This window comes from Eretmochelys imbricata, chromosome 20, assembly GCF_965152235.1.
Source record: "Eretmochelys imbricata isolate rEreImb1 chromosome 20, rEreImb1.hap1, whole genome shotgun sequence".
NCBI lineage: Eukaryota > Metazoa > Chordata > Testudines > Cheloniidae > Eretmochelys > Eretmochelys imbricata.
Genome location: NC_135591.1, coordinates 13,190,442 through 13,202,996, shown reverse-complemented (window position 1 = coordinate 13,202,996; position 12,555 = coordinate 13,190,442). Strand labels below are relative to the sequence as shown.

The 12,555-nt window shown below is 61.6% G+C and overlaps 1 protein-coding gene across 1 annotated transcript in view; it reads right to left on the bottom strand.

Annotated features, from left to right (window-relative positions):
- ITGA5 (integrin subunit alpha 5) overlaps nucleotides 1–4,822 on the bottom strand; it is a 48,877-nt gene extending 44,055 nt beyond the window's left edge. The window contains exon 1 of the mRNA XM_077838272.1: nucleotides 4,668–4,822. Within this exon, the coding sequence (XP_077694398.1) occupies nucleotides 4,668–4,822 (155 nt within the window). The remainder of the gene's footprint in view (nucleotides 1–4,667) is intronic.
- Nucleotides 4,823–12,555: the final 7,733 nt, after the last annotated feature.

Below are 12,555 nucleotides of genomic sequence, written 5' to 3'. Positions count from 1 at the left end.
AGCCAGATCAGCTCAGACTGGCAATAAGATGTGAATGGGTAACAGGGAGGGGCGTTAACTATCAGAACAGTTTACTGAGGGTTGTGGTGGATTCTCCATCCCTGGCCATTTTAACTCCTTTGGACAAGCTCAAGCAGGAGCTAGCCCAGCGCAGTCCTGAGGCCTGTGCTGTGCCGGTCAGGCTGGATGGTCACATGGATTATGAAATCTGACTGGCATGGACTGGCCCATGGCCAGGCAGAGCTCTTGGGCAATAAGCTAATGGCTCCTGTTGTGTATTTAACCCTTTGGTGCCCAGGGCTGTGCTAAGTGGGCAGCCCCTTACTGTAGCAGGGAGCTGTGGGCTAGATCCCCCGGCATAGCCAGCTGATGCCCCCCATTCCAAGGGGGCAGGGTGCATAGCTTGCTGCCACCACCCCAGGGAACACAGGAAGGACAGCAAGGCTGGGAGGCCACAATGTCACTGCACTGGGGAGTACCATTATCCCCCTGAAATAGATGGGGAAACTGAGGCACGGGGGGGTCACACAGGAGGTCATTGGCAGAGCAGGGGATAGAACCCTGGAGTTCTGCCTCCCAGCCCCACACCCAATCCAGCAGACCAACCTTGTGAAATCTGTTCCTTGCCGTCAAGAGCACTAACGTCTGCTGAAGCCAAGCCCGACAAGGCCTCTTCCTGGGGTCCCCATGCAGAGACCCTCCCCCGGCAGAGCTGCTGGGGCCTCACAGAGCTCGTTGCTGCTTTCTGCAGCGAGCTCTGCAGTTAGAGCAGGGCGGGACTGGGAGTCAGGACTCCTGGGTTCTATTCCCAGCTCTGCCACTGCCTTGCTGTGTAACCCTGAGCGAGTCACTTCCCAGCTCTGTGATTCAGTGTCCTCTTCTATAAAGTGGGATAATTACCCAGGGCTGTGAAGCAGAAATGCTACCAGAGACGTCCCCCTCTCTGGAAACCAGAGCCCTGGACAGAGCATCCCAGTGCCAATCGCTTCCAGCCCCAGACCCAGTTCCATGGGCAGCCTGTGCTAGCCCCTTCAACAGGAGGAGGGGAAAATAGCAAGCCAGGTGAAAGTTTTGCCTTCCCTGTATCAGGTGGTGCCCAGATCTGCGCTGCATGAGGGACCAGGACGTCCAGGCCAAGAGAGAGATGACATGTTGAGCGAGGAAAGGCAATCAGTGACATTTCATTACAGGATGCACTGATTTGGCTGCAAGGGGGTTGGGAAATCAGTGGCACTGCGTGTGAAGGGGGTGGAGAACTGGCGGCACCGGATATGAGACCCATCCAAATAAAACACAGAACCCTGGAATCCACAAACCAGACCTCAGGATGACAGTGTGAACCCGCTCGCCACGCAAAGCGCATCACCCAGGAGGTGGAATACAGCCTCACAATCAGCTATCCCCCTATCTCAGTCAGTACCAATAACCCCACTGCACAGAGGAGGAAAACAGATGCCCAGAAGAATGATTTACACAGTGAGTTAGGAGCTGAGCTGGGGACAGAACCCTGGCATCCTGACTCCCAGGCCCCCTGCTCTAACCTACCCACTAGATCCCACTCCCCCGAGCCAGAACCCAAACCCAAACCCAGGCATCCTGATTCCAGCCCCCTGCTCTAACCCACTAGACCAGGGGTGGGCAAACTACAGCCTGGGGGCTGCATCCAGCCCTTCAGATGTTTTAATCTGGCTCTCGAGCTCTTGCCGGGGAGCGTGGTTGGGGGCTTGCCTTGCTCCGCGTGTGTCATGGCTCTGCGTGGCTCCCAGAAGCAGGGCATGTCCCCCCTCCAGCTCCTATGTGTAGGGGCAGCCAGAGGGCTCTACACACTGCCCCTGCCCCAAGTGCTGCCCCCGCAGATCCCATTGGCTGGGAACCATGAGTATTCATGCCGCGCCATACAATTTCTATACCCTGATGTGGCCCTCAGGCCAAAAAGTTTGCCTACCCCTGCACTAGACCCCACTCCCAGGCCCCCTGCTCTAACCTACCCACTAGACCCCACTCCCCCCAGACCCAGAAACAAACCCAGGAGTCCTGACTCCCAGTCCACTCCTCTTTTAGCTACCAGACCACGTGCTCCTAAGGAGCCAAGCATAAACATCTGGGAATGATCAGAGATGGGTGTGGTTTTAGCCCCTGAGTGTTGGCTGTTTCGAAGCTGGGGTGTTGGGTTGGGCCCTCTCTCTCTGACCCCCTGAGCAAACAGGGAGTTAGGTGCAGAGCAGCCTGCAGTTTCAGGTCACATCGGGGGCTGCTCTCACATCGCAGAATGCTGGGACATGGCCCAACAGGTCTATAAACACTTTCCCCCCAAAAGGGACCCACCCAGCACCATTCTAACGCAGCCACCTCTGGGGTAGAGCACAATAGCCAGCAAACCTGCCAGCTGGGATTTTGACTGAAGACAATGGGGGCTAGACTGCTACTCACCCCGACAGCACCCTGAGGTCTGCACCTTGTGTCCCAACATGCCACAGTAATCGCACTGTGGGTTCTAAGCAGTCTGCTTGGCAGCTGAAAGGGTTAACAACCCAGTAGAGGGGAAGTGGCTCTTACACCCCCAACCCCCCGTTGCAGGGGATGAGCCCACAGGGCTGGACATGGCAGACCCTCAGGCCAATCAGCCCAGTGATACCAGGGGTTGGAGGCACTTTCCTGGCCAATAGATATGGGGGTGGGGGGAGAAGAGGAACAGGGTGGTTAGGCCAATAGGATCAATGGTAACAGCTGCCTCTTGGTTGGGCTTTACCCCCTCAGCTGCCTCTTGGCACATCCAAGGGCTGGGGCTTTAACAAGCTCAGCCTGACTGGTGCTGGGAGCAAATAGGGACCGTGAATGGAACAGAGCACACTCATGAGGGGCATCTCCACGAGAAAGCTCACTGAGCTGGCTGCCTGCCACAGGCCACGGGACACAGCTCTCCCCAACTCCACCCTCCCCACTGGATCAGAGCCACCAGGCCCCACACCCACCCAGCGCTGCCAGGGCAGGGAAGAGAGGGGCTTTGATAAGTGGCATTCCCAGGAGCAGCATCTGGGAATTCTGTGTCCCTAGGGGACCGAGGGGAGTTCAGAATCAGGACTCCTGGGTTCTATCCCCAGTTCTGGGAGGGGAGTGGGGTCTTGGGGTTCAAGCAGCCGAGCTGTGAGGCAGGACTCCTTCTCCAGAGACAAGGATAGAACCCAAGACAGGTCTACTGGTTTGAGTGGCGGGGCTGGGAGCCAGGACTACTGGGTTCTAGTCAGAACCGACTAAGGTCTTGTCTACACTGGCAATGAGCGCTTGAACGTGCGTAGTCACAGCACAGCGCTGGGAGAGAGCTCTGAGAAAACCACCTCCACGAGGGGCATAGCTCCCAGCACTGGGGCGCTCTCTACACTGGCATTTAACAGCGTTGAAACTTGCAGCGCTCAGGGGGGTGTTTTTTCACACCCCTGAGCAAGACAGTTGCAGCACCTGTAAAGCGCCTGTGTAGACAAACCCTAACACCCTGAGCCTGGGAACACTGGGCTCCGTGTCAAGACACCCAGTGTCACCCACTCCCCCGCCCCTGATTACACAGCACCATGAACCGGAGTTGCCTGAGCTCTGGAGGAGTCCTGCCCTCAACCCTGCCACGTTCACTGGCATGAGGGTCCCGATCCCTGGCACCTTCCACCCTTGGTTGCTTCCTCTGCACCCAACCCAGCAGGACCTCGGGGGAGGCAGATTCGCCCCCATCCTGGTGGGCGTGGGCCACGGGCCAGTTCAGGAGGGGGATGGGGAAATGCAAGGGCGGTTCAGCCCTGGTCCGGGAGACGCCACCTCCAGCCTCCCCATCGCTCCGTGTTAGTAGCTCGCCAGGGACTCCTGCCGCCCCCCAGTGTTCGCAGTTCCTGTGCCCCACTCGGGGCTGCCCCCTGGCGGGGGGGGGGGGCAGGAATAACCTCCCCAGCCCCGCAGCGTCCCGCCCAGCTGCCCTCTCCCAGGGAATGCCCCCACCGGTCCCTGCGCCGCCAGGAGAAAGCGCCTCCAGCGCTGGAATTCCGCCTGCTCCGAGTTACAAGGGAAGGAGCCGATCCCCGGCTCCGATTACAGGAAACGCTCCGTTCCCAGCCTGTTCTGTGCGGGGCCGCGGGGGGGGGGTCCCACCGGAGCGCGGGGCTCGGGCTGCAGCGTCGCCCGCCCACCCGGCCCCGGCTCCCCACGCGCGTCCACCCCGTGCGGGGATCCCACGAACAGGCGTGGGCCCGGGAGCGCGAGGAATGCGGGCGGGGGGCTCCGGGGGACGGGGCCCGGCAGAACCAGAGCGCCGCGGCCGGGGCTCCGAGGAGCGAGCCGGGACCGGACGGGACGCGGCACGGTGCCGGAGCCGCGTGCCCAGACCGGCGGAAAGAGGCGGGGCCCCGCCGGGGGGACTGGGGGCAGAGCCCGGGAAGTCAGCGCTGGGCTAGGAGCACACGCCTCCTCCCCCGGGGGTAACAGGGGGCCGTGAACCCCCCCCCACATATTCCCCGCCCACAGGGGGCCATGAACCCCCCCCACTCCCCTGGCCCCGGGCTAGCAAGGGGCCGTGAACCACCCCCCCCCCGACCCTTTGATACAATTTGTTCTTCAACAAGGTGCCAAGACTCCAGAAGCCCGCGGGGGAGCGGCCCCGGCCCCGGCCCCGCCGCTCGCTCACCCACCTCTGAGGCTCCGGGAGGTAGAAATCCACGGCGAAGCCGAAGAGGCTGCCCGGGGCTCCGCGGAACAGCGCCGGCTCGGCTACGTCCAGGTTGAAGGCGCGGGCGGGCTGCAGGGCGAGCAGCAGCAGCGGCAGCAGGGTCCCGGGGGGTGGCATGGCGGAGCCCGGCGCGCTGGCTGCCCCGCTCCCGACGCGCAGGCAGGACCTTGCGGGAGCAGGGCTCCGAGACCCCTCCTGGAAGCGCCCGCAGGGTGTTTCCACCCCGCCAAAGGGAGGAGTCACCAGCCGCGGCTGCGCCCACCCCCTGCCTGCGGGGTGGATCTCGCTGCGCGGAGATGGGGCGGTTTTGGAGAACACGACACCGCTGGCACCGGCCGGGCCGGGGCAAGCCCGGGACCCCAGCGATGGGCCGGGAAGGGTCCGGCTTTGCGCTCTTGAGTTCAACCATAGGGAGCTTCTATGCAAGTGCAAGTAGCAAAAGGGGGAGCTCACACTTTTGGGGAGCAGCAGCCCCCCCCCAAGTGAGCAAGATCCTGATCCCCGCGCCCCAAGGAAGTATGTCTGGGGGTGGTTCTGCAGCTAGCGGGGCCCCTCCCAGGGCTATTCCCTGCAAAGGCCCTTTGCAGAAGGCAGGAAGAGGCTGGCAGAAGGCAGAGAGGAGGAAAAGCACTTTGATTCTATCCCTGATGGCTCCTCTGGGGTCATTATCCTATGTCACAGACTTGGAAACTGAGGCCCTGAGAGGGCTGGGCCTCAGGAGAGCGGGGCTCGATTCTCAGCTTTGCCACAGCCTCCTTGGGACCTGAGGAAGAGCCCTGGGTAGCTCAAAGGCTGGCCTCTGGCCTCAGCAGAAGTGAGTCCAACAAAAGCTATTCCGTGCCCCACCTTGTCTCTCGGATCCTGGGACCAGCCCACTACAACAACACTGCAAACAACAGCCTCCTGTGTGCGCTGGGCGGGCCATTGCATCTCTCTGGGCCTCAGTTCCCAGCTGTAGCATGGGGCTAAGGATCTGCCCCCAGTGGGTTTGGGGCAGTGCCCAGAGACTGCTGCAGCATGGGGGTCACATACACACCCTCCCCTACACGTACCAGAGGCAGGGTAGAGACCAGATCTCTTGGCTCCGCACCCACTGGCCTCTCCACTTGCCAGCCCCCTGGAATGGCCACTGGGGGGGCACATCCCAGCGGCTCCAGCCCGGCTGAGTTCATGGAAAGAGGTGACCCTGCAATGTGCAAAACATTTGCTTAGGCAAAAGCCTTGGAAATCTCCCATAGTATCCCAGTACAGGAGGCCAGGGTGAGAAACGCCCTGAGGCTAGCGCTCGCCAGGCCTCCACCACCCCACTAGCTTTCCACTGACATCCCACTCCACCCAGCCTGAGTCAGTGTGGGGCAGGGAGCCCAGCCCAGCCCTCCAGCCCCTGCCCCCCTGAGGCTCCACAGCTGGCACAAACAGCAATTAGCCCTCACAGCCAGGGAGGGAGGGTGTGAAACAGGGAAGAGAACAAAGGGGGAGACACGCAAAAGTTAATGTCAGTGATTGCTTGAATTCTCAGCACATAGAAGCTGGGAACGGAACCCAGGAGTCCTGGTGTTCTGCCCTCACTGCTGGACCCCACACCTCTCCCATAACTGGGACAAGAACCCAAGAGTCAGTTCCTGCTGTGTTATTGTTGGGTTACTTGTGCAGGCACAGGTGTGTTACTGCAGGGTTGTTTTTGTACAGATGGGTGTGTTATCACAGGGTCACTTGTACGCACACTGGTGTGTTATTGTAGGGTTGTTCGTGCCAGCTCAGTCCAGATTAATTCAGCAGCTGCAGTCTGTCCTGGCCTCACTTGGTTCCCATGAACAGGGAGCAAAGGCAGGAGCCTGAAGAGCTCTCCTGGGGCTGAAGGGCAGGGAGCACCTTCTCCAGGGACCCATGATGACCAGTGTGAGCCCCTACTGCAGGACAGCCCATCCCAGGGGGTATGGAGGGAAAGGAGCCTGGGAGGGATCGGGGAGCTGGCTGGGTGAAAAATGGGCCCAAACTCGGGCTACTAGAAGCTGCTCTGACTTGCACCCACAACCCAGAGCAGGCACCCCAGGCTTTCCCAGAGCTCCCCAAAATCCCACCAAGCCAGGGAGCCAGAGGCAGCAGGGCTGAGCCATGGCTGCAGCAAAGCTGCTTTTGTGCTATTTCCTGGCCCCTCGGAAACAGGAAGTGCCAGAAATCTTGTGCTAGAAGTCATTTCCCCATGACTTCCTGGCTGGCGGGTGAGCCCCACCTCTGGGCTCCCCCAGAACAGCCAGTGGGCTGGAGTGTCTCCACTCACAGCACAGAGGTGATGTCGGGTGCAGGGAAACTCCAGGGGAATCTAGTCGGTTCTGAGTTAGAAGGAGAAGGGAAATGGCACAGGAACCCAGCCTGACACCTCCAGTCCCCACAGGCAACCCTACAATAACAGCCCAGCACGCAGGGCCCCAATCCCCACAGGCAACCCTACAATAACAGCCCAGCACGCAGGGCCCCAATCCCCACAGGCAACCCTACAATAACAGCCCAGCACGCAGGGCCCCAATCCCCACAGGCAACCCCACAATAACAGCCCAGCACACAGGGCCCCAATCCCCACAGGCAACCCTACAATAACAACCCAGCACGCAGGGCCCCAATCCCCACAGGCAACCCTACAATAACAACCCAGCACGCAGGGCCCCAATCCCCACAGGCAACCCTACAATAACAGCCCAGCACGCAGGGCCCCAATCCCCACAGGCAACCCTACAATAACAGCCCAGCACGCAGGGCCCCAATCCCCACAGGCAACCCTACAATAACAGCCCAGCACGCAGGGCCCCAATCCCCACAGGCAACCCTACAATAACAGCCCAGCACGCAGGGCCCCAATCCCCACAGGCAACCCTACAATAACAGCCCAGCACGCAGGGCCCCAATCCCCACAGGCAACCCTACAATAACAGCCCAGCACGCAGGGCCCCAATCCCCACAGGCAACCCTACAATAACAACCCAGCACGCAGGGCCCCAGTGCACACATGTGACCCTACACTAACAAACCAGGCTGTCAGCCCCTTTGGCAAGCTGCACCAAGGGAGGTGCCATGAAAACAGTCTGGCAGTGACAGGCAGGGGGCATTCACTGCACTATGGGCTAGGAAGGTGGGGCTAGTCAGTGCCACACCCCAGGTGGGAAGGTGGCTGGGGCAGAGGCCAAGTCCCAGACTCCTCTGGGGAGTGGTCTGGTGGGCATGGGGAGGGGAAGGGCAGTGCAATGAGAGTCTCCAGGTCGACAATGGGGTGGGGCTGTACTGTCCCCTCCCCGCCTCATGCCCATCTGTTTCTCCTCCTAAGCCCTCCTTCCCCAGCCAGTTTCATGCACTTAGCCAACACAGGGGCATGACATCCCCACTGCATCATAAATAGCCAGGGGGCAGCCAGGGGGATGTAATGGATGGGGGGACAGGGGAGCTGGAACAATTTGTACATTGTGGGAGCTGAGAGCTATTGAACCAAACTGTAAATCCTGTATAGGATGGAAACCACTTCAAGCCAGGACCCCTAGTTCCAGCACCTATGTGGGGGGACGTGTTGGGGCACTGCCTGAGCCTGGCACAGGGATCCCTGCAGAATTTAGGGCCCTCACCACAAGCAGGGGACAGCTGATGAGGTTTTGAACCCCCTGGCAGCAGAATCAGCCTCTTGGCCCAGTTTATTGGGGCACATCCAACCTGTAGCACAGACAGCAGGGCAAACAGGGAGGGGGCAGTGGCAGGAAGGGGGAGGGGTGGCAGTGGGCTCTCAGGTGGGGGAGGGGGCTCAAGTGGGGGGATGGGCATAGGGCTCTCAGGTGGTGGAAGGGAGGGGCAACAGGGGGCTCTCAGGTGGCGGAGGGTCATGGGGCGCTTAGTTGCAGGGCAGGCTGCCAGCTGCAGGGCTTTTCCTGTCACAGCTGGATCCTCTTTGGGATGGCCCCTGTTTGGGGGAGGGAGGATTGAACTAGAAAAGCAATTCAATTGGGAGGGGTCTGTACCCCTTCCCCCATTCACCTCCCCCCCATTCACCCCATGCTGCAGCTGCCCCAGGGGGAGGGGAAGGAACCAGCTCACCGAGAATTGGGGGCAAAGCCACCTCAAAAAGCCACTGCCCCCATCCTTGCCTCAGGGCTCCCCTCGCTTCATTCATCCCTCACCCCTCTGGCGTTGCGTCCATCCCTCCATCTCACTGCCAGCTGCCCCTCTCCTCCCCCAGCTCATCCTTTCATCGTGTCTGCGTCCTGTCCATCCCACCTTCCCCTCCACCCCCAGACTGACCAGGGCTGACACAGACAAGCGGGTCTCCTCCCACCCCTACCTAGGAAGTTGCTCTGCATTACTCTGGGCCAAGGGAGATGAGTGTCCATCTGTCTGTCTGAGCAGGGGCTGGTTCCAGGGGATACGCAGCCCAGCAGGGAGCGGAGGGCTGGGAATCCCTTGGAGGGGCTGTGCTGTGTCAAGGGGCCCAAGAGGTTCCCCCTGCAGTGTCTGCCAGTGAAAATCAATCCAGCATCAGGGTGGCATGGAGCCCGCCGGGCAGCAGCACCAACTTGGCGGGTGAGCGCTGGAGCAGAAAGAAACCTCCAGGCCAGGGTCCCCATCAGGAGGGACAGACCCCACCCAGTCCATCCGTCACTCTATCTGTCTGTGTTTCGCCATTGGGTGAAGATGCTGATTCCCTTCTATCTGCCTTGCTCCCCAACAGCCTACTTCGACTGGCAGCCCAGTCAGCTGGCGCCATGCGGGAGGCGGGCAGGCTGTGGCACCCATGGGTTATGGGAGGGCAGTGCCATGGGCACAGCAGGAAACTGAGTCTCTGTTTGCACATGTATCCCTCAGCAACCAGCAATGGTGAGCAAGAGGATGTGAAAGTGTGTGTGGGGAGTGGCCTGTGTGTGTCTGTGTGTGTGTGTGTTGGTGCCGTCACTATTTCACAGCTAGAAATGACTCAGACTGCCACGTCTTAGGGGTCCCACCCCAGCCTTGCCAACGCCCCAGGGAGCTCAGGTCTACAGGGTGCTAGTCATGGCACATGGCACGCAGCACAATGAAGTCAAAGCAGGGCCGTGGGGCTGGTGCACAAGGGGTTAAAAGGGCTGGGGGGGGACCCACTGCCTGGGCTCCCCTGTGCTGGGGTGTTACTGGGGGTTGCTATGGCAGCAGGTGCCCGCTCAGGGACACGTGGCCAGTCTCAGCCCGGTTCTGTGGGTAATAAGGACTTGGACTCAGGGCAAAGCCCAGAATTGGGCAGGGCTCAGCTCCCTGGGGGGCCAGGGGAAAAGACCCTACAATAAATAAAACTGCCCCTGTCCTGCTCCAGATGGCCCAGCCAGGGAGACTCACCCACTTGTTTTTTCTTCCTGAGGAAACAGTGGGGTGAAAGGGGCAGACCACAGCCAGCCCCTGCCCCCATCTTCCTCACATGGGAGCAACCCATGCACCGCCCTCCCCACCGGGCCTGGCTGTGGGAGGATGTCTGGGCCAGCGACCCCTGGCGACCTCGGGGCACTGACACACAGCTGCGGAGGGCGAGGGGTACTGGGGGAATTACTCACCGCTGGCTGCATTCCTGGGACACTGATGCAATGGGCTCTGTGCACACATCTGGGGGCGGGAAGGGGGAGCCCGGGCTGCAGAGCAGGGAACGCTCTGTGCCAGAGAGCAGCAGCAGCCGCGGCCCCATGACTTCATGGAACCAAAATAGCCCAGGTGAACCTCACACCGCCCTCCAGTAGCGGCAGATAGGGCCAGCCCCCACGCAGTGCTAGGGGTGCTGTTCTGGAGTGAGCTGGTGGGGGCTCAGCAGGGGGTGCTATGCTGCAGGGAGTGGGCTCAGCAGGGGGCGCTGTGCTGTGGGGAGAGAAGTGGGGATCCGTAGGGGGTGCTGCGCTTCAGGGAGTTGGTGGGGGCTCAGCAGGGGGTGCTGCGCTTCAGGGAGTTGGTGGGGGCTCAGCAGGGGGCGCTGGGCTGCAGGGAGCGGATGGCGGCTCAGTAGGGGGCGCTCTCCCCTCTCAGTCAGTGCTGACCTCAATTCCCCAGCACGGTGTTAGGGGGCACTGTGCTGGAGGGAGTGGGGTGAGGCTCAGTACGGGGTGCTGTACTGCAGGGAGGGTGTGCGGGGGAGCATGTTGGGGCTGCACTCTGCGTCCAGGGCACTAGACGGGGCCTTGCTCACTGCCCTTGGGGCCAAAGCCCCTCGCCATGCTGCAGGGCTGCGCTGAGGGTGCTCGGCAGCCTGGGTGGGTGGGAGCGGTGCCCAGGCAGTGGCGGGGGGTGCAGGGCTTGGCAAAGTGGCAGGTCGATCAATACTGCTCAGGGTGACGGGGGGGCCCTCAACAAAGCCCCATTGAGGGAGCAAGGAGGCAGCTCAGCCTTCCACAGCCACACGGCTCAGGGGGCCAGGAGGGGAGATCAAAGGGGGCTGGGCGCCTGGCACTTAGTTCACTGGGACCATGCTAGAGTCCCCAGCACCACCCCCACAAGCCACACCACAGCTCAGCAGGGCTAGAGCGGGGGGGTGGGGGGGGAGAGGACTGGGAGCCAGGACAACGGGGTGGGGGTGGGGGTGGGGATGTGAGCTCAGAGCATGGGAAGCTCGGGGGGGACTTTGGGGCCCCCCAACAGGAGGGATGCATTCTTTGGGCTTAATCATTAGCAACTGGCAGTGGCTCTTCCGTGCTCTGGTCCCAGCAGGCCTGGGGGTTCCTTGGGCAGCAAGGGCCTTATATGGACCTGGATTTATTGCCCTGGCTCAGTCTAGAAGAAGGGGTGGGCAAACATTTTGGCTTGAGGGCCACATCTGGGAATAGAAATTGTATGGGAGGCCTTGAACGCTCACAAAATTGGGGTTGGGGCATGGGAGGGGGTAAGGGCTCAGGCTGGGGGTGCAGCCAGAAATGGGGGTGCAGCCGGGCCCATACACAGCACCCAGGACTCACTGCCATCCCCAGACCAGGGCTCCCCCTCTTTCCTGCCAGGGCCCTGGCTGTGGCAAGTAGGCCACCCCCTCCAGGCTGGGGGTTCCTGGCCGGGCAGCCCCAGAGCCGCCCAGGCTGTGTGTTGGGGAGTTTGTGTTGCCCAGCTGAGCCTACAGGGTCCTGGTGCCACCCAGGCAGAGCAGGCTCGGACCCCTGCTCTCCGCAAGCAGTGCAGTAGTGGGGAGGGGACATCAGTCCTCGCCCCTGCCTGCTGGGGGGACAAGGCCTCCACCATGTCTCCCCCAGGAGTGGGATCTGAGCCTAGCCCCCACCACAGTTACATGCCAGCGACTACATCCTGCCCCTTCCTGGGGTAGGGCCAGAAATGAGTTCAGGGTGTGGGAGGGGGCTCTGGGCTGGGGTGGGGTAGTGGGGTGCAGGGGGGGGAGGGAGGGGGCTCCAGCTGGGGGTGCAGGCTCTGCGGTGGGGCTGGGGATAAGGAGTTTGGGGTATAGGAGGTTGCTCTGGGCTGGGACCGAGGGGTTCAGAGGCTGAGAGGGTGGGGATCAGGGGTGGGGCAGGGGGTTGGGGCACAGGGAAAGGCTCAGGGGTGCAGACTCCAGGCGGCGCTTACCTCAAGCGGCTCCCAGAAGCAGAGGCATGTCCCTTCTCCAGCTCCTACACGGAGGTGCAGCCAGGTGGCTCTGCGTGCTGCCCTGTCCGCAGGCACCGCCCCTGCAGCTCCCATTGGCTGCAGTTCCCCGCCAATGGGAGCTGCAGGGGTAGCATGCAGAGCAGATGCCCCTGGCTGCCCCTACACCTAGGAGCTGGAGAGGGGCCATGCCACTGCTTCTGGGAGCTGTGTGGAGCGACCCCTGACCCTGCTCCCCAGCGGGAGCTCAAGGGCCGAATTAAAACGGTACCACCCTTCCC